Source organism: Grus americana, chromosome 5 (assembly GCF_028858705.1).
Source record: "Grus americana isolate bGruAme1 chromosome 5, bGruAme1.mat, whole genome shotgun sequence".
NCBI lineage: Eukaryota > Metazoa > Chordata > Aves > Gruiformes > Gruidae > Grus > Grus americana.
The window spans coordinates 3,370,424-3,394,602 of record NC_072856.1 but is presented as its reverse complement, the minus strand read 5'-3'; the positions used below and the strand labels follow the sequence as shown (position 1 = coordinate 3,394,602).

Here is a 24,179-nt window from a genome sequence, read left to right as displayed (position 1 = left end):
TGCATGGAATATTTTTGTATTTTTAAATTGCTTTGTCCGTCTGTTATGGATAGTTCATCTTAAGTTTATCTGGGACCAGCTTGCATACAACGAATCATGCGTCCTACAGAGAGCTGCTGCATGATGCTGGGCGCTGTCGTGAAGCGCACCTACATTCTTCTAGGTTGCTGCTGCCTTCCACGTACTTCCCTTCCTCAGAAACCCACCTGCTTTGTCTTTTACTCCTACTCCCATGTGGAAATATTTAAATCCAAAATAGACTTTGAGTGAACTTAGAGGAGAGATGCTTGTTTAAAAAATTTTTTAAACATCTTAGCATCAAGATCTGTTTTGTCTTTATGTGCCTGTCACTTCTGCTAAAAACACCAGTGAGCTGTGGTTTTGGTGAGAAGAGTTGCAGCTCCTGGCTTTTAGGAATATTGATGGCCGCAGGACATTGAGCGCTCTTGAAAACACCGCCATCAGTTATGGTCAAATACGCTTTTACATCACTCTAAAGCTGTTCTGCTCTTATTCGTGACAGATCCTTAGTTCAGGTGCTTCCCAAAGCTTTGCTCCTGTCTAAGCAAGTCCATATCTTATAGTTTCTGATCCTGAACTTTCCCAAGAATCTGATACTTGACGAGGCACCACTGGAAATGCTAAGAAAGAAAATCATAACATCCTTTTTCTAATTATTCTTTAATGCTACTATATTAACAGGAAATCCAAAGCTTCAGAGCTCGCAGCCACAAGTCCTAAAACAGCGAGTGAGCACCGTTGTGTTAGCAGGTAACTAAAACCACACGACTGGAGAAGAAAATGTGCACGTACAGGTAGGCTTTCTGCACTAGAGGGGTGGAGGGTGGGGTTGTTGAAGCTTTGAGGCAGGTTTGAGGGGGCTGGACCATGGCGGGATGGGGCTGGAGCGTGGGCAGGGAGGACAGTGCAGTGCAAAGGGCGTCTGCTGTGCCAGGGCTTTTTGATGGTGTTTGGGGTGAAGGTCTGGGGATGGGGGGGGCTGCTGCTGCCACCAGAGCTGCTGAAAGGAAAATGAGCCCCGAGGAGGTTGCCCCAACTCCCTGCCTGGCAAGAGGTGAGCTAGGGAGGGAGAGCAGAAACAGCACCACGCACGACCTCATGGGTAACCTCCATAAACAGCGTCGTGGGGAAAATACTGCAGTCCTGCGTCCATCTCCTGTGTCAGAGGAAGATGGGGAGGACTTGAGTTACTGGAAGAACAAATTAGGTGACACTATCAGCAATATTATGGGTATTAAGTCTGGGGAGGTTATTCATGGATTGTCTCACCTAATGGAGAAAGTTTCATCTCTACTTTGAACTACCAATCTCACTCTCACAGTGTGGCAGGATGTTCTATGCTAGATTGATTTAATTTCTCATCAAGTATATTTAGGTAACGGTGTTATGACTGGTACTATTGCTACTATGAGATTAGATGTATTCAAATCTTGAAGTTTTAAGATCACTCTTATTCACCAGCAGTAATTGCTCAAGTTATCTGAAATACTTGCTGCTGGAAAAAAAACCCACACCAAACTATCTGCATTTACCATCAGGACTGGCTCAGCCCGCCTCGTGGGTAACTAATGCGAGCAGCGAGCAAGCCCATTAATTTCTGTTAATGGCTGTCTTACTGATTCACTTTGGGTGAGCCATTTACTTTCCTGGCACCTTGAATCGATCGTGTTGCTTCTTAATGCAATCCCGTTGTCGCTCCAAAGCGTGCTGGGGCTTCAGCTGACAGAAGGCAGCAGCACCAATTTTATTCACTGTCTAATCAATTGATGATTTTACACTTATGAGTATCATTCTTCCAAATTAATTATAATTAAGCACATAGTAAGAACCCTCAAAGCATTTTTATATAAACATTTTCTAGTATTTTCTAATATTGTTTGCCTATTTCTGTAATAATTGCTAGCAACAGCAACACGAGAAGGACGTGGTTTGAAAAGATGCCCTGGACTGTCCCGCATTGGTGTGGCAGAAGCTGCAGCTGCGTTAAATCCCCCGCGGCAGGGCAGCAGTGGCTGTTGATGGAGCAGATGGAAAGTTTCATGTCGTACAAACTGACAGTATTTCCCTGTGCGCGTGTACGAGTCCCACTTTGTGCCTGAGGATCTTCTCACGTTAATTGCAGGTAGCTAATTGCCTTCTTTGGGCTCACCGAATAAATTGTCTCAAGTTGCTCTGCCTTTCCTGCCAGTTTGGCAGCAACTTTGCTCTCATGGAAAAAGAGCTCTTGGCTAACGTGACATCACCACGCAGCATCTCCCTGACGATGATGGAATTACCCTACCCATCAAGCAGGTCGTGTAGAGGCTGGCTGAATAATGAGCGCGCTGGAGAGCCCCTCTGCAAAATGCAGGGTTAGCATCTCAAAGGCAATTTAAGAGCCTGGCAGAGCTTTACCAATTCATTTCTCGGATGCATTTTATCAAACCTCTCCTTAAGCTGCTGCTTTATTTTTAGTCTGCACAGATGGCAGGCTTAAGAGGATGGTGAAGAATGCGCCTTCATCCAATTTATTTTATATAAAGCCTTGAAGCTGTGGAGTGTTTTGCTAGGTTTTCATGTGCAATGGGCCACCACCAACTTGTTAATTTTGACTAGATTTCCAACTGCAAGAATCAACCTTTTTTTTTTTTTTTTTTTTTTTTACTTTTAACCAAGGAAGGTGAGGAGGAGGCAGGGGAAATAATAAAATGAAGCACAGGGAAGTTCCTCTGAAGAGGTGGTTTGGCTTAGATAAAATGTATACCCGCAAAATTTCATATCGGCGTGTCCTCTGGGTTTTTCCTCAACGTGGAAGGTCAACCATCACAATCATCTCAGCATATTAAGTCCCTTTTCTATCAAGTAGAGCAAATACTAGTTACCAAGGATGCTTATCTGAAGCACCTACTTTTAGATGAGTGCTTTTGCAAATGCAGACTTAGAGCCACCAATGTTTTCCTGCAAGACTTCAGCCTATACAGGAGCTTTCAGAGTGCAACCCACAGATGGTTAATGCCCAGCCAGCAAGTCAATTCCTTGTGGTATGAAGTTCAAGAACTGCTGCCATCTCGTGTAGTTAATGTTCACCTTGCTGCAGGCTTTCTATATTACACAGGGACGTGGAGCCTTCAAGATTCAGGCTGCAGTAATGTAGGCATGTTATTACATGCTTGTCCATATCTAATTATGGACAGGATGCTAAAGATATGGTGCTTAATTTTTTACTAAATATGAAGAAGCTTCCTCACTCTCCTCACATTGAGCACACCACTTCTACCGTGATTTACAGACATTGCTATAAAGTTAGATGGCGAAAGGGAAATTGATATATTAGTCCATGGAAAGAGGAAAAGAACAAAAAAAAATATCGATCTCAACTGTGCAATGCTAAGCATATAGAGTACTGCCTTGGATGGCTTCCAAAAAGAAAATTTGAATTGATTAAAATAGCTTTCCTTGACACATTTGTCTCAGAATCTGGAAAGCTCCAACAGAAAAGGGGCGATGCATCTTCGGCTGCCTAGAGAGTGCCTTGCAGGCAGCAAGGGAACCTTAAAGAGGTGCCTGGTGGTCTAGTACAGCTTGCCAAAGCCAGAGTTTAATGGCCATTTGGAGGCCAGGAAAAATAACAGTCACTGTTAATTTAAGTAGCCAAAAAAAAAATCTCGCCATTTCAGCTGTTTCCATTAGCTGAGCCCACTGAAAATGAGCAGTGGGGGCTCTGCCTGCAGGGAGCAGGAGCTGACAATCCCCTCTTGCCTTGGATAGCAAGCTCCACTGCGAGAGAAGGAGACCTAATTGAAGACTAAACTTCAGGCTACCACCAAGCCAGGAGCTGGGGCACTGCTGAGAATCTTTACTTGGTTTTCTTTTACAAGGTTTGTAAGGCCTATGCCTACAAAAGCTTTAGAGAAATTAGGCAATTTGCTTTCTTGCTCATTTTGGCAATGAGGCCAAAGAGGCTAAATAACATTACCTTTGGTCAGAGGAGTTGTGCACGTGTCAAGTTAAAAGCTTTGTAGTTTATATTAATAGCAATTTCCCCTCACTGTTTTGAGCCTAGTAAAGCTGTCATTGCATAATTATTAAAACTTTTTAACTGGATAAAGAAATATTTTGCTTCAATAGCACCAGCGATTCGAGACCAGACCAGGACGCAGTCAAACATTGGTGCTCGTGCTGGAGGCACCGAGGCAGGAGCAAGTACGATGCCAGCATCCACCCTGTGCCCTCATTGTCCCGCTGTGCCGAAAAATTTTACAAAGTTACATCCTTCGGTGCATTAATGCTCAAAATCTTAAGCTCACAGGATGATAGTTCATGGACCACACATAAAACTTTGCTCGGGCGCAACAGTGTCAAAAGCAATTTTGTGTGCCTTAGGGTAAATTTGTCACGCTGAGGCTTATCTTTTTGTTGTAGGTGCCGCCTGCTCCCGTGTGCCTGACGTCCTTCGATGTCACATTTCTGCCAGTCAGGTTGTGCATGGCACCACCCTGCTCTTTGGTGCCTCCCCCGTTTCCCCAGCATGACATCACCTCGTCTGGCTGCCGCTGCGGGTGCTACGCCTGCCCCTGCGTAAGCACGCGCCGTAACTGCAAGCCGTGCCCGGACAGTTAGTCTGGCCCTCCTTCGCCGTCAGGGAGTTACCAGCTCAGCTCCTGGCACTGCTGCAGCGGCCAGGCACTTAGAGTGCAGCATTCACTGACTTGTCTGACCCGTTTCCTTCTTCACACAGTTGGGCTTTCTCCAGATGCTCAGTTGCATCTGCTCACATGGGGCATTTTTGCATTGAAAATGCTCCCGGTAAATGCAGATGTTGTTACAGCTGTTTGGGTGACTGCTTTAAAATGCGTTTCTTCTGCCACTTGTCCCCCCAGTTTTCACGCTGTGATGTGAAGAAAGCTCCAGCGCACAAACACAGTCCTCGTGCTGGTTTCCTCTTGCAGTATCTGATAGTTTCGCATCTATCTCAGTGCCTATGGATTTCACATCTCCTACTTCTGGTAAAATAAAGGGGAGCCATGGCGAGAGCGGTTTAACACTTGAGCTTTGTTTGCCCAGCACGCGCTGTCTGAAGCATTGCCGTCCTTCCCATGGCTGTGCTGTGGTGTCCTTCCTTGGCAAGATAAGACCGTGATGCAAGTACGATTTAGATCAACAGTGCTGGCAGCTAGCAGGGGGCTAGTTCCAAATCCCTGGGTAGCACTGTAACACCTAGAGATGTCCTTATTTTAGGATGGGCGGGCCATTGCTGGCTAATCCCACTGCAGGAGAAAAGTCAGGCGAGCCAATTCCACCTGCGACTGTTCAAATAGATTTTTTTCATAAGCACTTTCGGCCCATCTTGTAGTGGATATCTCTGTTAGAGAATGTTTTGGATCATATTTAGATCTACAAGTATTTGCCGTAAGTGAAAGCGATGTCACATTGATTTTCTAAGGAAGGTCCACAGCGTTTTTTCTGGAGTAAAGCCTACAGTGCGCGTGCCTAGCACCAGCAATTAGCGACCTTTCTTTGAAAGCAAAACGTAGGGCAGACTGAACTTCAGGTAGGTCAGCAGAAGTACAAAGACACTCTTAAAATCACATTAGGTTTTCTGTTGAATCTCAGACAGGAATCGCCGTTTGCTGAAACTTTGGGAAAAAGGGAGCTGCTAAGTGCTGGGGCCAGAGCCAAGGAGCAGCTCCTCACTTCATGGCTGGGTTCATCCTCTCAACAACCATTGCCAGAGCTCTCATATTTCACGGTAGAAGCCAAGAAGAGCCAAGTTACCCTCTCTTACTAACCAAAGGTAAGCACTTTTATATGCAAGATCAGCCCGCGTTCCCTTGCCTGCCATACTGAGAAACAGCAGGAGAGTAGTTGTGTCCCCAGGTGTCATTTCTCAGCTCTGTTGGCAGTCTTCTCCTTAAGCGTGCCGTTCCATGCCCTGGCTCACCCGCTTACTAGTTTTCTTCAGCAATGTATGTTCATTTAACCCACATGGTACTAGATAATTATGTACTCATTTACATTTGTACTACTTCTAACATGATTATTAATGTTGCCGTTAGCCAAACACACGAGTCCATCTGTGTCCAAACAGCCCTGGGCATTGGCCTGCACACATCCCAGCCTAATAATCGTTAGTAGCTTTATGCTCGAGTTCAAGATTATTATTCCCAGGCACAGAGAGTGCTATTACTGTTTCCGGTAAGATATAAACTACTGCAAGTATCATCTTACCCTGAATTCATCTGTTTATGCCAGCTAGAAGAGATCCTCATTAACTGAGTCTCTTAGGGCTCTGGCTCCCTTGTGTTTGCACAACAGGGCAAGAAACCTTAATGTAGTCAACAAAGCACTGATAAAAATAAAGGCAATCAAAATCTTTCTTAATGTAGCAATGTAAGAACTCAAATACAGTCTGGTAGTATTCCAAGTTTATAATAACATTTCTTTACTAAATATTGGGCTTTATTTTCATTGCAGTCTGGAAACAAATTCTCCAGTGAGCTTGTTCTACCTGAGTCCACTGCTTTTAAAATTGCATTACTGCTAGTTTGCACTTGAATAACCTTTTCCTCCTGCAAACTTTAGATGTTAGCTTTGGCCTTTGGCTTCTCTAGCTGAAAACTACAGTGTAAGAGCATTTGAACTTGGATCTGTTTGAAGTTGTATGTATCCATATTATGAAGAAAATGCTATTTATATTGAAGGACTCTCTAAACATATTAGAAACAGTTGATTAAATCCTGCCCTTTATTAGCCCTGTTGCACAGACATTGTTACTCTAACATTTGTCTCTGAGTTTAATAGTTAGGTGTATATGACAGTACAAATATCCAACCCTTACTAAATTAAGATAACCAAAATATAGGTTGGAGCAGTACCTGCTAGCCTAGGTAGTAATTAAAAAAGACAAATCATAATTGAAATTAGGATTTCAGTAACATGCACTCATGAAAAAAGCAGCAGCAGGGGTTTACACCTAACAGAGCTTGGCTACAGCTCCTTGACCCATCACTCTACACAACATCTACTACGTGTGTAGCATTTCTCTCTCCACAGTTGCCATCTTTTTCTCCTGCTCCTCAGCACCGTTCCCCTGTTTCCTCTGTAAACGTTGGGCAGAAAGGCAGGAGGAGGGACTGTGTGCTCGGGCTTCAGCTCTGTAGCTGTGGTATAACTTACTCAGGGCGTACGCAGCCAGGTTAGCTCAGCTCAGGAGACTTCTCTAGTCACTTATACGCATGATTAAAGTTAGCTAATAATGCATGGAGCCCCATGGGGTTGGTTTGGTTGGGGTTTTTTTATTTAATAAATCAGGTAATCTGCTGGTAATACCATTCTACTGTGTCTTACCACCTAGAATACATATGCTTTTGCTAAATATAAAATGGTTTTTATCTGTGTCCAGAAGAATTCACTTAGGCAGATGAAATATTTATTTTTTTTTTTAAGTTTTGTTGGGAAGCACTCATGGAAAAATATTTAATGTGAAGTAGAAAGCACTAGAAAAAATAAGGAATATCACCTATCCAGGAAGAGCAAGAGATTAGTCAGGAAACTGTCCTGAGTAAAACTAGCAAGAGCTGACCAGGTAGCGACAGGATGGTTTTCCTTTAAGTGTTTCCACTTTTCATTAATGTGAGCAGCTGTCAGCCACCTGCCTACAGCTTTGTTCGCCCGAGTTCCCCTGTAAATGCTGCCCGAGGTGACACGTGCTTCCAAAAATGGTACTCAGATCTCCAGACGGTCTTGATGCACCATCACTCTTAACCCACTGAAGGAAAACGTCACCAAACAAGCCAGCGCTTGCCTCATCTCAGTCGTGCGATGTCCTGCCAGCCTTCCCAACCCCAATGACCCAGCACAGCGTCTCCGAGCAGCACCAGGGCTACTGACAGGGCTGGTTTTCCTCTTTGCTTTGCATAAGGCGGTGTTACAACCCCAAGCGTTCAACAGTTCTTGGACTTAAAACCCAAGCAAAGCAGAATGAGTTGGTTTTATTTCTGTGGGAGGTTTTCTTTGAGCCGCCATTTACAGTTCACAGATAAAACTTACTCATAATAAACCCAAGAGTCTCAAATAATTAGATTAAACCTGTGCTTTCAGTACTCTACGTGAGCAAATATAATGAAATATATGTCGCTATCCAGCTGGATGGCAACACTGATATCCTTATTAATAGGTTACTCTGTCACCCTTTAGGGGACAGTGAGTGGTCCACAATCACATTTTGGTTTCTGAACATCGGTTTTGCCTCTCAAATCTCTGAAACCAATCCCTCATGGGATTTGTTACTGTAGTTAACTAGACAGGATTTTTCTTATCTGATAGAACATCCTCTGGTTAGAAAGTTTCTTTTATCTAATTTAATGGTAGGGAAAAAAAAAAGAAAATCAATATAATTTGCTAAAAATTAAGCTTTCAAGCTTTATAGAAAATGCTTTCTGCTATCCTTGCATACAGGCTAAACTAAAACCCAACCCTAGTATTTGCCCTGATAATTTCTATTCTAAGCTGAAGGAGGATGACATGACCTAGCACCAGACAGTTTGGAGAAGAATAAAAACAAAAGTGTTCAAGCAAAATAGGCTGAAATTAAAAATCCTTACCTTTAAACAGTGCAAGGAAAGGCTGAGCCTTCCAGCCCCAGAGCTCTGACCCCAACTCTTCCTGAGGGAGAACTGAGAGCCATCCCACCTCCTGGTCCTTCGCTTTTATAAGCCCCGTAGCTAAGCCACGTGACCAGGCAATAAACAGTCAATAAACAGGGGAGGAGGCTGGAATGCCTCTCAATGGTGGTCAGGTGCCTTTGGTTGTCATAAATTATGTTCTCGGTAAAGGTGGTGGTGGAGGAGCAGGTTCATGGTTGATCAGACCTCACCTGATGCCTGGTGATGTCCATCACTTTGAATTTCAGTAACTTCCACCTAACACGCAATTTGTCTCCGGAAGAGACTGGCTTGCTCAGGTGCATTAACATACTAAAGGAGCATGGTGCATCACGGTGCCGCGTCTACGTGGGTGCAACTGTGCCGATGCACCCCACTGCTCGGGTGCAGGCTCCTGGGGGTCCCCTTCCCTTCCCTTCCCTGGGTGGGGGGCTTAGTGCACCCTCAGTCCATCCTGATAATGTGAGGGCACCCTGTTACAGAGGGACATGTGAGAACAGAGTCGTGTCCACAGAGCCAGCTAACAAAAGCCGTCAAGAATAACTTAAATTTGTTTAAGTAAGTCAGGTCATACAGAACCTGGTGTTTGCTTTCCTGGCTTTTATTTTTTTTACAGAGATCTGTGATATGATGTCAGCTGTGATGTGATACACATAAAAACTCCCAGAACAGGGTGTGAATGATGTCAGCATCAACCCAATGGTCTTCAGCTGTTCTATTTATTTCTTTAAAAAAAAAAACAAAAAACAAAACAAAACAAAAACCCCAAAAACCCATGAAAACAAAACCTGAAGGTGAGGAATAACTGGTACCGCAATTACCAACAGCAACATCAGGGCTAGATGCTTAGTCCCCGAGTTGCGTAATCTTGAATTTAATCCCTAATGAGTTGCAGCTCAAACACCTAATTTTATGCTAACAAGGGGATGCGCTGCGTTTGAGAGGTGGAGCCTCGGCTGCAGCCTAGCATTGGTCTGGGTTAGTCTAGCCTAGCATTAGGTTTTTCATCTCTTAGCTGCGTATCCTAGGCTTTGGTTCTCTGCTCCAGTGCTTCAGCTAGTGCTTCAGTATTAATCGAATTATTTTTTTTTTTAATGTAAAGTATAGAGTCACCTTCTGTAGCAGGTGGAGCGATCTATGACAGCTGGGCTTCCCAGTTGCAGGTCCCTCGTGTCCCACCCCGCTCTCCAAGGGATGAGACGCGTCCTGTGAGCCCTTGCAGCCTCCCCTGTGCCACGCTGGGCCAAACGAGTTGAAATCCTACAAAATAAGGGCTTTACGTGGAAGGTGCCACCCCTCATCGCGCAGCCCGAATGCCTGAGTCCGGAGTGAAACACTGGTTTGGAGCCTCCATCCACCTTCCCAACTAAGGGGGCTTGTCCCGGGGTTGGCTGGGCTCCCACCAGCCTCCTTTTCCCAGCCCAGCCCTTGGCTTCGGCGGAACAGTTTGTAAGAAGGTGCCCCGGGGTAAACTGCACGTCGTGAGAAATAAACACGGGACTTCTCCTGAATTTATCAACTTTCAGTGCCTGGGGTCGTGAACTCCCATGCTAGGCCTTGTAGGAGTCTACACCGCAGCCCCGCTCTTCTCCCAGTGAGGACTTGCTCCCAGTTTCCAATCTGCATTTGTTCATCGCCAATTGGTAACGTGTTCTTCTAGCACCGCCGTTCCTTTCAGTTAAAATCCCTCTCCTGGCTGTTCACCCACTCATGTGAGTGGGCAAAGCAGACATCTCATTTCAGCCTTCTCTTTGCTCAGTTAAATAGACCGAGTCATTTTAAAACCTGCTGTAAGCCCCCACTCACAGTTATCTCCCCAGCAGCTGGTTCCCACACCTATCCCGATTGTACCCGTTGCAGATGAGCTCCTGTGAACGCCCTTCAGCCCACTCATATTAATAGGTCCTTATTTCTTCTTGAAAAAAAAAAAAAAAAAAAGCCTTTTTTCATGGCTCTATATTGTGCGTGTCTTTATCAAGACAAAGTTTTCTCTTCCTTTCTGTCGCCTCCAACAGATTAGTCCCATGGAGTCATGGCGAGATTTATTTTTTTTTCCCCCCGCTCGGTGCATTTTGTACAAGCAAATTTTCCCTGTTTCCATTGCGCTGGTCTTTCAAGCGTATAATACGCTATATTGATCTTCCCTGCGAATAAACCAGCCTTGTCATCAGCGCAAAGAGTTAATATGGTATCAGGTCTCAAATTAGCGACTATTCCCTAACAGTACCGAGGCCATCTGAGAACACCCGTTTGAGCGAGGACATGTGCAAACGACAGATTAAAAGGCAAGGTGTGTAAATGATCTGCTTTGCATACACGTAGCATGTGAAGAATTTGGCTCTGAAAGGAAATTTCTTTTCTAAAAATTGCAAAGTATCTTCTGGAAGTCACCTACCCTTGTTTCAGCTCTTCTGTGTAATGCAGAAAATCAGCATTGTTAGAGATTTCAAATAACCTCAGGTGAAATGTACAGCACGTCATCGTTACTGGCTCCCTATAAATCTCACAGGCAAATTAAATAGACTGACGGAATGTTGCACGTGTAAAAAAAAAAAAAAAAATAACATCTGCTGCTTTGTAAAGAAAGAAAGTTGCTGAGCCAGAGCAAAAGGAGACTAGGGGACACAGCATGGCTTGAAGTAAAAAATAAAATTCTAATCACATTATTTTGTGCACAATTGGAGGCTGAGCTCAAATTTGATGATGTTCAGATATAAAAGAAGTTATTTTTGTTCATTTTTTTCAACACTGCGCGTGGACCCAAAAGTAAATGACACTTCACGTAGTGTTTCAGCCACCCTTCCATCTGTTCTCTAATAAGAGGTTTAGAGCTCTCACCTTGACTCCACCACTGCACATCTTAAAAGGTTTGGTATCAGCTTCGAACGAGACCTCAAGGTGCACCAACAAGGTCAAAAACCAAGTAAGAAATGAATGACATGGGCACAAGGGTTCCTCACTAAATGTCTTCTAGGGGGCTGGTTCGGTGAGGAGTACCACGCTTGGCAGGTCTCAAAAATTCATGATGGCCAACGGAGCGCCCGCGTAGGGAGCTGTGAATCCCTTACGTCATGGCAACGGGGCAAGGCTTCCCTCAGGATTTGCTTTGAAGAAGAACAGCCTCAAGGAACATGACTCAAAGGTGTCAGACGGCTGTGCAGCTGAGAGGTTACCTCCTCTCCCCCAGACCTCAGTTTCAGCTATTCCAAGGCTTTTTTTCTTTTTTTTTTTTTTCCCAGAAGTTACAAGAAATTGCTTTAAACTGCTTTTAAGTATGTAAGGAAGCTAGGAGATTAGAGACAATTAGATAATGCAAAAATATCAGTGGAAAATAACCCATTAAAACATGAATTACATTTTAAGATTTCTGTATATTGTATTCTCTTCAGATTTTTCAAAGCAAAAAGGTACACTGCGACATTTATTCCAATACATTTTTAAGCACATGCAACACTGGTGTCCTAGGTGTACATTGATTTCTAATGCTGTCCGAGAACCTTTACATTAAAAGCGTACAAGAACTCACACACACGTGCACGTATTCCTTCTAGCGTTAGTCCTGAGGAAAAAAACCTTACATTTTACTTGAGAAACCAGACTTCAGTTCTGCAAGTACATCTGGAAAATAACCCACGGAGCTATTCCGAACTAATTCCTAACCTAAATACCTTGCACTCTTTTGCAGTCCGGCTCTGAAATATCTGCTGTTCATCAAATTGCAATGTTTGAAATTGTTCAAAACAGTCCAAGATTTGCAGCACTGGAGACAAAAAAAACCTGTATTCTCATTAAAAACCATGCTTGATGCAGATGAAGGATCATATGGAGATGCTAACATTCAAAACATAAAATTGGTAAAACGTAACCACATACAAACTGGAACACACATTACAGTTCTTTAAAGATTTCTCACTCAGTGTATAATTCCTGTAATTATACGGTCAGCCTTTTTTTTTTTTTTTTTTTCCTGACTTAAATATTCAGGCCAACTTACACTAATAAAAAACTTTGCTAAAATGACTCCTTGTAGAAAGAATGACAACCGTTTAAAATAAATACATATTTTAAAAGATCTTATATTGCTCTGAGACTACATCCATCAAATTCCACTAGATGTCAGCGTGATAGAACCGGTTGGTTTCAGACCCGAGCGCCTAAGTCCGCTTGGTTTATTTAGCATTATTACCTTGTCCGTGAAATACAGTACATGTCACCTACGCGACGAACCAAGCAAGTGGCTACGGTAGTAAACCCAAAATAACAGTCTCGGTTCAGTTTTTCTCCCCTGCTCCCCCATTTACTTGAGTAGAGGACTTCAAATCAGCCTCGTAATGCTGAAAAGGTTTCGAAATCAGATGTAAATCATTTCGGGTTTTCTAACCTTTTTTTTTTTTTTTTCCTAACGCAGCGACATGGACTTCTCACGTCAAAACCCAGCGCTACAAGCTCTTTTTGTCAGGTACGAGCATACCTTGAAGATAAAGCTCTTTACGTTAAATACAGCGTAGTTGATCCAGGTTGAAAATTATAAGGCACGTACATTATTTTTTTAAACCACGTGTTCGGAAGAATTGTTACAATCGTGCTATTCCGGATGGCCCATCATAGCTATTGGTTGGTTTGGTGGTTTGGTTTTTTATTTTTTTTTTTTTTCATGGTTTCGGCCAAAAGGAATGAAAGACTACTAAATGCAGAAAGATACAGAAAAATACAGAAAAACCAAGAACGAAACAAAACATAACCCATTGGTACAATGTGCGCTACAACAGCAATGAGCAAATCTTCTCATTTCTTTACGACCGACAAAGTATTGACAATTGCAAAGCGTGCTTTGTTTTGCACTGTAAGTACCTGACTTTATTTAGATACACAGATGTTTCTCACTGGATTGCCGCAATACCTGAAATAATAAAAAAGGGCTGGTTTTTTTTCTTGGATCTTTTTTAACAAAACAAAGCTGCCAAGTAATTGTCATTGGAAAAATATGAGAGAAATAATAGGTAACTACAGAAATGATGAACTAGAACAACATCTGAGAAGAGAATAATAGTTAAGGAACGCATGAAACCAAGTGGCAACAGTTCTAGGCATTTATTCCAGTATCTTAGAAAATAAAAAAAATTCTTCATTGCATCACCATTTCAAGATAGAAAGACAAATTTTTAGATTAAGCCAAAAGATGTGAATTGTTTCCTTTTTTTTTTTTCTTCCCATTTTTAAGCCTTGTTTATTCACAGTACAAATATACCCAGCTGGTACATTTTTTTTTTTTTTAAGTCACAAGATGCACAAAGTCTGATAAGGAACACTGGTTCCTTTTCTCCTCCGTAAAGCTGCTCTGCCCTCCAAAAACTCCAGTCCTCCCCCCCAAAAAAAACTTTTCAGTGCTTTATTAAATTGCAGACCAGATCCCCAGTCGAGTCCCTTCTACAACCAGCAGTGCTGAGTTGAGAGCATGCATTCCCACACACACGCTCAGCCAAGAAAAAAATAAATGAAATAATTATTCGAAATCCGCCTTAAGGCAACTAGAGATGTATTTTTTTTTTCTACCTCTTGCTGAAAATTTTTTACTTCTTAAATTTCAAACATGAATCTGACATTCAGTAAATGAACTAATGTTCGGCATGAAGAATGCTTTAACCGAAAAGAAGAAATAAAAAGGAAATGTTTTTCCCGACAATACGTCAATTATTTTGCCTTAATTCTATCTACATTTTGTTAAAGCATTTTATGCGCTTTCAATAACATCAGATTGCAAGTTTTTTGGCAACTTTTTTTTTTTTTAATAAAAATTCAGACAGTGTTCTCTGTTTGCAATCAGAACCACAACCTTAGTGCAATATTATATTTATTTCTTACAGTAATTTTGGTTGCCATACAAGAGTATTAAGGATGGGGGAAAAGTGCAAGTTACAGGAGCTTGATTTTTTTTAATCAGTCGAAATAAGAGGAATTAAAGCACAAAAATTACAGCAACATAGATAACGTGAACACAAGTTGTTACACAAACTATAGCGAGAAACATATTAATATCTAGAAAAGAAAAGAAAAAATGTAATGGAAAAATTATCAATATTTGTGGCTCATACACATAATCATCGCCAGATCAACTGGGTAATGCTTTTTAAGAACTGAGGAAAAAAAGAAAAAAAAATCACTATTTTTATTAACTTAAGTACCACAAATAATTAACTTTTGTGATATGTAAATTCTGTAAATCAACAGTCACATCTAGTCATTTTATAATATATGAATTAAACTTAAAATGTTCTCAGACACCTAGGGAAAGGAGTCTGTGCAGTTATACACAATTTACATCTTGTAAGATTTTGGTATTGTATACACAAATATTACAGAAACTAGGCATGTAAATGCAATTTATTTAAATTACAGTATATAAACAAAAGTTGATCCTAAAACCCAGAATATCATAACGTAGTTCATAGATCTCTAACACCTTGTTTTTCACTATCATAGTAGCAGGAAATAAATGGGTCTTCTCCCCCCCAACATTTCCAGACTGATGAAAATACTCGGCGGCAACGTCGTTATCTGTTACTATTGCTTTCTGTAGCAAAAATCATCACCCAGAGCTAGAGACCAATTCGTCTTGGCGGAGGTGTATTTTAGTGGTGAAAGTAGGTCCTCTCAGGTCTCCTTACCTTTCCTTTTTAAGACACAATGTAAAAATAAACTATTTTGTTAGCTCTTTAATGCGTCAAACCTCTTTTCTACTAATTGTATCGTACCTAGTCTCTCAGTACCTGAAAAGATACACGAGCAAGAAACACACCTGGGTAAGAAAGGGATTACCGTCAAACTGGAATTTACCGTGTATGTCAGCACTTGTTCAATGTAAATTCAACAAGGAGGTTGTGATTAAAAAAGCAGCTTAAAAGTCAACTTCTACATTTGCTTTTACTACCGTATTTTTCTAATATATTTTCTGGCACGTATTATAGAGGTAATATCAACTGTACCCAAAGAAATAAAAAAAAAAAAAAGAGCATGGCATTAGTGGTTTATTTACTGAATTCTGTCATATCACCAAATGGAAGACAATGATGGCTAAATTACCATTTTTACACTTCGTAAAGTATTTGATGGCCTCGAGTTGCCTGTATCGACTATCTGAATGAAACTGCCATTTTCTACACCACCTATGGAAAAATTCAGTACTCTTGAAAGTAAAATGCCTTAGTACTTGGTTTTTATTACAAGGTTACTTGGAACTTTCAAATACAAATATAGCGTAGTAACAGATGTTAAGTCAAAAGATTTGTTGTTCCGTAAAGGGGGCAGGAGGCTAAATAAGTTGCTTTTTATGAGTATCCAATGCATTGGTAACGATAACCACTTTTGAAGAAATATTTATCCTCCTTTGTAGAAGTTCTAGCAAAGATAGAAAATATAACACAGCTCTGCTGGTTTCGATGCATCCAAATGAGGTTGATTTTAAAAAGGTCAAGACTTTATAATTATTCCACAGAAATAGTAGTAAACCACAAAAGTTTTTTTTTTGTTTTTTGTTTTTTGTTTTTAACTTTCTAGCACTGAAGTGGCACAAAGGCTGCCCAGTAGACCAGCCACTTATTTTCTTAAAATATTGTGCTTATAAACTATCTGTACAACTATTTAAACTTGCAGTAAAGAAAGATATTTAAAATGCTAAACTTTATGTACTCATACTAGGGCTGTTGCAGACCTAATTAGACACTTGTTTGTGAGCAAAAATAATCACAATAAAAAAATTAGAGATAGGCTGGACCATATCAAGGACCATATCAAGGAAAGAAAGTTCAGGTACCTTGCAAAATGTAAGAGAACCTGAAAGTATGGTAGGTAGGCAGTCTAGCCATCCACACACAATTTACCCACCTCGAACATCTTGAATATTATGTTAATAAAGACCTACAAAACTCACAGATATTAAGAGGTGTTAATTACAAGGGGAGTTCAAACATGCAGAGAGAGACTTGTTAACTTTAAAAAAAAAAAAAAAGGAAAAAAAGAAAAAAATAGTCAGATTAACCAAATCTGTGTGTTTCCCCCTGCTGACCGAAGTCTCCTGGAAAGCTCCTGAGCTGTATTACCCCACCGCCCAGTCCACGCTCGGCCACGGGCGCCCGGTTTCTAGCGTGGTGCATGCGCCTCTCCCGCGACCTCACCCACAGCCCTGCAAAGAAACGGCCGGAGGCCGACGGGCAGCGTCCAGCTCCCCCCGAAGCGCTCAGCCTGCTGTCCTTGTCAAGAAGCCAACACCCGTTAACGGCAACAGAAACGAGGAACTGGATACCTACCCAATTCTCCGGGCCCTTGGAACACGTGCGTGCTGAGACACTAGATACCTCTTTCTGTCTTGGCATTACCTTTTTACCTTTTTTTTTTTTTTTTTTTTTAATGAGCTGAAACATTTCCATTTCTGCTAAGAGACTGAAATGCCCCTCTCACCTAAAACACTGGCAGCCTTCCCACTGACTTCAACGGGAACATTCATCTATCTTTTTATTCCTTCTGGGCCTGGCGTTCAAAATAGCTAAGCACTTACCACTCACCGAATTAAACAGCATCTCTCAGGGTTCAGCATATTTGAGTATCTGACTGTGAAGTCCAAAAGACGCGTCTGTACATAACCCCAAATTTTTACTGGCTTGTAGAGTTCATATTGCGACTTAGCAGTAGTTTAGCTGGTTGAAAACTGGGGGTCTCAGGTTCAAACTAGCTTCATTTAGTTGTACCTCTAAGTGTGCATTCCTCCTCGGTTTCTATGCAACGTCTGCATCGTCTTACAGGTCAAGTCAATGGAGCATGTACTGAACTTGTTCTGCCACCTTGGAAGAGTGCTAAGTATAACTGCAGAAATAAAGAAATACCAGGTAAAACAGAGCAAGGTTACCTTTGAACTAATTCCAGCAGAACAACCAGCTTCACTGCCAACAAATCAGAGCGCTAAACTAGTAAAAAACCAGTATTATGAACTCCGGTACCTGTCTCAATATTGTGCCTCTGCTACTACCAAAAATGGGTTTGAGTGGTAATGAAGCACTCTGTCCTCTTAAAATGAACTGAGGGTTGGGGAAGGAAGCCTGCTTGGAGACTGAATGGCAAGAAGAGACTATAGTGCTTTTCAATAAAAAAATGAAATGCTTGCAACTTTAAATTGAAAGAAAAGTGGTGTGTAATGGTTCCAGCAGAAGGGCAGTATCAAGAGATAGTATTTTTGAAGTTAACAATTTTCTCTCTCTCTCTCATATCTCCCCACAACTTTGAAATAAAATGGCCCCACTCGTGTAACATATTTAGATTTACGTTTGGGCATGTAGCATACAGTCTGCATTACCTGAGTACCAGGAATTAAACTGTTCCCCCCCTCCCCCCAATTTTGCTGGCACTCGCAGACAGACAAGGCATTTGGGGTATTTCAGTACCAGCCCATCTCTAGTTATCAACAGAAGTTTGTGAGGCAAAATAGCTATTCTTATCTGTCCAGCAGCTGTTTCAAAGCTCTTTCTATGTTCATTCTGTGCCCAACTCTAGTCACTCCAAGGTCTATCAGATCTTCCTTTTGTAGATTTGGTAAATGAGTGCCATCTATTTCATTGTCCATAAATGTTTCTTTATGTTCACCTAAGTTTAGACTTTCCAACCAATCTGCCACATCTGGTTTAGTCCACAGGTGGACAGGCTTAGTTGTAAAAGGCTTATTTGAGATTGGCTGTTGTAGTATTGAGGGAGAAGGAGACCTGCTGCGCCCTGTGGTCAAGCCAAATAAGTCCCCAGAAGGGGGCTGGCTGGGTAGGCTAAATACATCGGACAAAGTTGGAGAAGGAGATGAAGCTGAAGCAGAAGCAGTCAGAGGAGCAGGCATGATGTCTTTATTAATCTCTGTTGGTGAAACCACAGGGCTTGGAGCATGTCTTGCTCCTGAGGTCCTACTGTCATAGTCTGGGGACCTGCTCTGCAGTGTGATCGGCTGGCTGGTTCCAGGTCGGACAGTAAAAGTGATTGTTGTACTTCGTGTACCTGAGACAGTACTCATGACTTCCGTGCTCCTGAAATTGCAAACAGACATGGAAAGTTAGATATATCAGCCACCAGCTGAAAGGTTGTCCATATCAACACGTGGTAAATACGGCTTTGGAATGCCTGAATATTTTCATTTTTTAACGAGCGATAGCAGGTTAAAAGTACTAAGACAGTATCATTAAACCTTTCCCATAAAACAATCATCAATGGTAAGCCATAGTTAAAAAAAAAGACCCAAACCTTTGCTTGTGAGCAGTTCAGAAAAACACCTTCCAGAGCACATTCTTCCTTTTTAAGGCTACAGCAGATGAACTCATGGCTAAATGAGAAAGGCTGAGTGGCATAAGCACACGGGCACGTTGTGCTCCCTATGAAGTGCAATCAGAAGTGGATCTTCCTGTTGTCGTATGGAGGGGTGGGATCCTTCATTTCAGTTTTAACCTACCAGTTTTACACACTATTAGATAATGTAATAATAGTAGTTATGGGAAGTATCAGAAGCATTGGATTTTGGATCTTTGGGCATCTACTCAGTGAATTTTACGTCACGTTTGTATTTGGGGGTGTGTTTGTATTCCCATTTGTTCACAGAACATGCTCCACAAGCTTCTCTCATTTCCTTTTCTGTTCAGCTGGCCTTTTTGTGCTTTAAAAATGAAACAGTCCTTCTAAGGTTCATCAGAGAACTGCCGTGCCCATTTCCTTCAACACAGAAATTACACTTTGGCAGTCAGACTATAAAACTTAAGGAGACAAAATGCTTGTTACTGTGCATGCCCAGAGGTGATGCAGTTGTGATCAAGTCACTGGCACCTATCTCTTGCTTAAAGGAAATTTCAGATTACAACCCAAGCAGGCATGAAACTTGCTCTGATGCCGAGGCTGAGAGGGTGGGTGAGGGAGCAGACGAGTCTGCTTTTGTCTAGTGGCTATAGAACAAATTTAGAAGCAGAAGATCCAGGTTCAGGTCTGTTTGTATCATAAAATGCTTAAGCTCACAGCCCTTACTTCTCACGAGAAAACTCTGCCAGTCACCGTGCACATTTCAGGATCTTCCAGTGAACCCTTGGGTGCCTTAACCTGCAGAGTTTTTCACTTTTAAAATACCCTGCCGACAAGGAGAACCTTTAGACAACTAAGTTCAGGCACTTCCAGACCAAAGGAAAGATTTATTTATCCTTGAAGCGATGCCACAGACTCCAGAGGACGATCTGGAGGATGCCGTAGTTAGATTTCTAACCCAGATCTTAACTGAAGCCTCTGCATCCGGGTGCCAGACCACCCCCAGGACTGACCCGTCATGCCTGGGCAGAACTGACGGTGACTTGGGCGCACGATGTCAGATATAACTGCTTCCATTAATAGTGCGGGCTCAACACTGCGCAGACAAGATCTTACGGAGCCAAAGAAGGAGCGTGGTTCTGGAGCCCCCATATTTAAAGTGCTGTTATGAAAGAAACTACGGTCTCTTCCTAAGTCACTGCTTGAGGATTTTGTGTTAACTGCCACCAGATGAAGTACCAAAAATGATGCACGCAGCAGGGGTCAAAACCCACATCTGTTCTCTCTGAGGTATGTCCCTCACCACTAGATCCACTTTAAAAATGAGAGGCCCTCTCCTGCTCCTCTGCCCTAGGTAATCGCGACGGCTTTGCTCCTTCCTGCGGAGTACCGCAGCTGCTGGGGAGGAGGGTGTAGCGTGTAGGGTTTTCCTGGCTCACTGGGTCTGCTCCCCAGTGCAATGGCATTGAGAACACCCATGGTAGGGAGTGATGACTTTGGTCACCCACGTCCTGAGTAGAAGAGTGGTTAAAATTTTAAATAAAAAGATGATGGTACCAGCATTTCCTCCTCTAACCCACTCCCCCTGTGAGGTACTCATCCATTACCAAAATGAAGCTCCCCTGAGGCAGTGAAAACGGGCTATAAATCCCTTTCTCGCGTCTGAGCCTTACTGCAGTCCTGGTAGTACCGAACTGGAGACCTTCTTCAGTGTCTCCTTCGTTTGCCGCTGGCTGCGGTGAGCCCTGTTAGCTACATACCCCCTGCATCGCACCTGGGGCTTTGGCACGTGATTAACAAATCTAGACATCGGGTAACCTACGGCACTGCTACGCCAAGAGTCAGAGCACACTCGTGTCACAGCCAGTCTCATTCAAATAAAAGTCCAATACCGTGTTATTAGAAATGCACTCAGATTAACTTTTTGGAGACCGTACATGTTATTCACATGAGCGGTCCCACTGATTTCCCACAAATGGTTCCATATATTTCAGTGGGAACAGGGGGATCTTTCTGAGGGTTGAAAGATCGGCACTTCACTTAAAACACAGTAGGAACAATACTTTTAGCACTTACGTCTTTGTAATTTAACAAAGAAAGGAAACACTTGGCAAGGTTTTGAGTGTTTCCTGTGATTTGTTTGGAGCTTAATGGCTTTCATTGTCTTCCAGGATTGAAGCTAAGCATTCTTACAAATAAAAAGTCTATGGCAAGAAACTATTAAATTCTACTAAAGGGGAACAAGTTATTTCTCCCTACTTTAGCTTGGCATTACGAGTCTCGTACACTTTAATAAGGCATGATATAATTTTAAATCAACAAAAAACCTGCTTTGAAAAAGGTTGGGATAATGCTGTCCTAGTGATTGCGAGAAGAGCAGGATGAGTTTTGTGGAAATGGTTCCCTATCCCTTTACCTGCAATTACCCTTTTACTTAACTTTCCAGTCTTGCAAATACTAGATGTTACGGCTTTGTAGTCACACCCGTTGTGGCAATATCAAATGGATGATGAAAATCCATCTTCTCTTACGCTAGATGCTGAACCATCCCTTCCGCCACTGGACTGACCACGCCAGGCTCGGTGTACACCTTCTGCTTTGTAACTCGCTTTTGCTGCTGCTTCTCTGTATAGTTCAGAGACTCCTTGCCCAGCCTTGTTCAGGAAATCATTGTCACTGTTCCTTTAAAGAAGGTATATTAAGCCACTAAAACAAAACCCCCAAAAGTAAACTGTGTGCTCTTATTTTAGGTATTCCTTAGATTAGCGTTACCGAACCTTCTCAGACCCACGGGCAGTAATACTGGGTGAGCAAAGAAATTCTGGCACCGTTGTACTTTGCTTTCTGTCGGCCTCGATCAACATAATGGCTTCGCGTGGCTACAAGCAATATTAAAAGATCTGTGGGCATCTCGCTTTTTTCAAGCCGTAGGTTCAGGACTACTGACTATTAAAATACGACTCTGGAACAACGATAAGAAAATTTTGTGGTTTAGCTGATTAATGAGGTTTCAATACCAGCTCAGTTTATAGCCACATCAGTACTCAAGCTGTTATAAATATTAATCCTTTCAGCAGAAAGCTCAGAGCACTTCATTAACATTAACAGCCTTAATCCTAGAGCAACACACCTTCTTCGAGAAAGCTGTTTGTTCTCCTGCACGCTTGGGAACGCGGACAAGTCTGTCCCCACTGCTGCAACAGTGGTCCTGTTTAGGACCAGTCTTAACCACAGCAGCCTGAGGTCACTGCCGTCCGCAAAATTCTTTGGCAAACCCGCAAAACTGAGTTTGTGCTCGGTTCGCAGCCGCTGTGCTTCAGCCGGCTCTGCTGTCAGCTCCGCAGCCTTCACAGCACAGGCACAGCTCTCGTGAAGGTCATGCAAGTCTGCTGAAGCCCACGGTTGCATTTCCAGGCTTCCAGTGTAAAGTCTTTTAATTCCAATTTTCATTTTTCCCCTTTCTTTTTTCCCTCTTTCACCTGCCACATCAACTCCAGCATGCAATAGAGACTGCTGCACTGTAACTGTAACCCAAGGGAAAAAAGCACGCATATTTGTGTAACTCCTATGCATGCTAAATTATAATATATAACTTCTACCATACAATCTGTGATGCAGATACAGCCTTGAAACCGTCAGCTGTCTTGCATTTTCCGGTTGATTGGTACCCTGATCAATAAGGAGCAAGTGCATTCCAGCTGGAGAGCAGGCATGTTTGTGTTGTGTTGTGGGTTTTCCAGATTTTTAATAAGAGCAATTTCTTCTGCCTTATTTGATCATCTGTTACACTAAACATATTAAATCCTTATTAAACCTGCCCAAACCCAAATTTCATTTTAAAAAGGTGAAAAGTCTGATAATTATTTTAAATAAAATTTGCTCTATTAGAATCAGCATATGGTAGCAATTTATAAACATTTGCTGCTGTGAGACTGCACTGATTGCAACGTCCATTACGTTGCCTCATATTAAAATCACAATCTATAATTCCTATCTCACAACGATGCAGCCTCCAAGTATAAAAGCCATGAACACAGCTTGTAGGCAAGAAGTTCTTTTAAATTTTGAATTAGATTTGCAGGATTCAAATTTACTGTTAACTTAGTATCAGAGGCAAATGGGTGAAAGATGGCACGCTGCAACAGCTCCTAGGAGCCTCCCATGTAAAAACCAAAAAAACCGTTACTCTCTCACGGGAGCTGTTTTATCCTGCAACTTGCCAAAAGACTTGCTGTTTCTGACAAAGCTCTTGCATTGTGTCAGAGAAGAAAAAAATCTTAACAACCGAGAGAACCAATGAGCAAAATGAGTCCCTACGCAGAGGTACTGCAAGAAATTAACTTTTTACAGATTTTCTGGGAACACACAACCCTAAAAAACTTTGCATCCCTCTCTTATAATATTTTCACTTTATTTTTAGATCGTCAAAGGAAAATTTTATGGTAGGAAAGTAAGACAATCATTGTCTGTTTTGGGGGAAGATTAAGAACGAGGGCTGATGTGATGACTGGCAGGATACGGAGCTTCTCATCATAGTGTTATTTTAGTGAGAAGAATTGAGAAACGGTTAGTGTCTGTTGCAAGTAATGCCGTTCAGTTGGAGTGAAGAATGATCATTAAGGTCTGTGGGAATCTGGTCAAGAACAACAGTTTCCATGCGAATAGCATGAACATCTGGAAACCAGCAGTAAGGGGATGGTGCTGACGGGGGCAGAGGGCCAGGAGGCCTCACCCTCCCTCCTTGGAGAGCTGCAGGGAAAAAGGTCAAGGGAGGCTGGAAGGAGAGAGGGGGAAATCCCACAGCTTCCAAGGAGGAACAACTGACAGTGGCGACTGCAGCAGAGCTTGATTATTTGAGGGCTTCTTTGTCTTTACTTTTAACCTCCCATAGATATGTAAAACTGCACTAACCATCCCTCCCCACCCCTCCACCTCCCCCTCAAAACACCCTCCAAAAATCCATCGGAATTTGGGCACATTTGAAAAACCATGCCCCTTATTTCAGTGCTCGGACGTAAGTTGAGGAATCTGGTTTTACATGCTCATGTTATGAAAACATTTGCTGAATACTTGTCTGATGAAAGTGGCTTTTATTTCAGTTTGAGATGACATCCTATTTCTGGTTTTAGAATGGCTACCATTTCTGGATTAGGATGATCTAATCCACATTGCACTCTGTAACAAAGTCAACACCAAAATCACTAA

At 42.2% G+C, this 24,179-nt stretch overlaps 1 protein-coding gene across 5 annotated transcripts in view; it reads right to left on the bottom strand.

Annotated features, from left to right (window-relative positions):
* Positions 1-12,014: 12,014 nt before the first annotated feature.
* SHANK2 (SH3 and multiple ankyrin repeat domains 2) overlaps positions 12,015-24,179 on the bottom strand; it is a 359,705-nt gene continuing 347,540 nt past the window's right edge. For all 5 annotated transcript variants that reach the window (XM_054827796.1, XM_054827797.1, XM_054827799.1 and 2 more), the window contains one exon: positions 12,015-18,718. In XM_054827796.1, the coding sequence (XP_054683771.1) occupies positions 18,145-18,718 (574 nt within the window). In that variant the 3' untranslated portion in view covers positions 12,015-18,144. The remainder of the gene's footprint in view (positions 18,719-24,179) is intronic.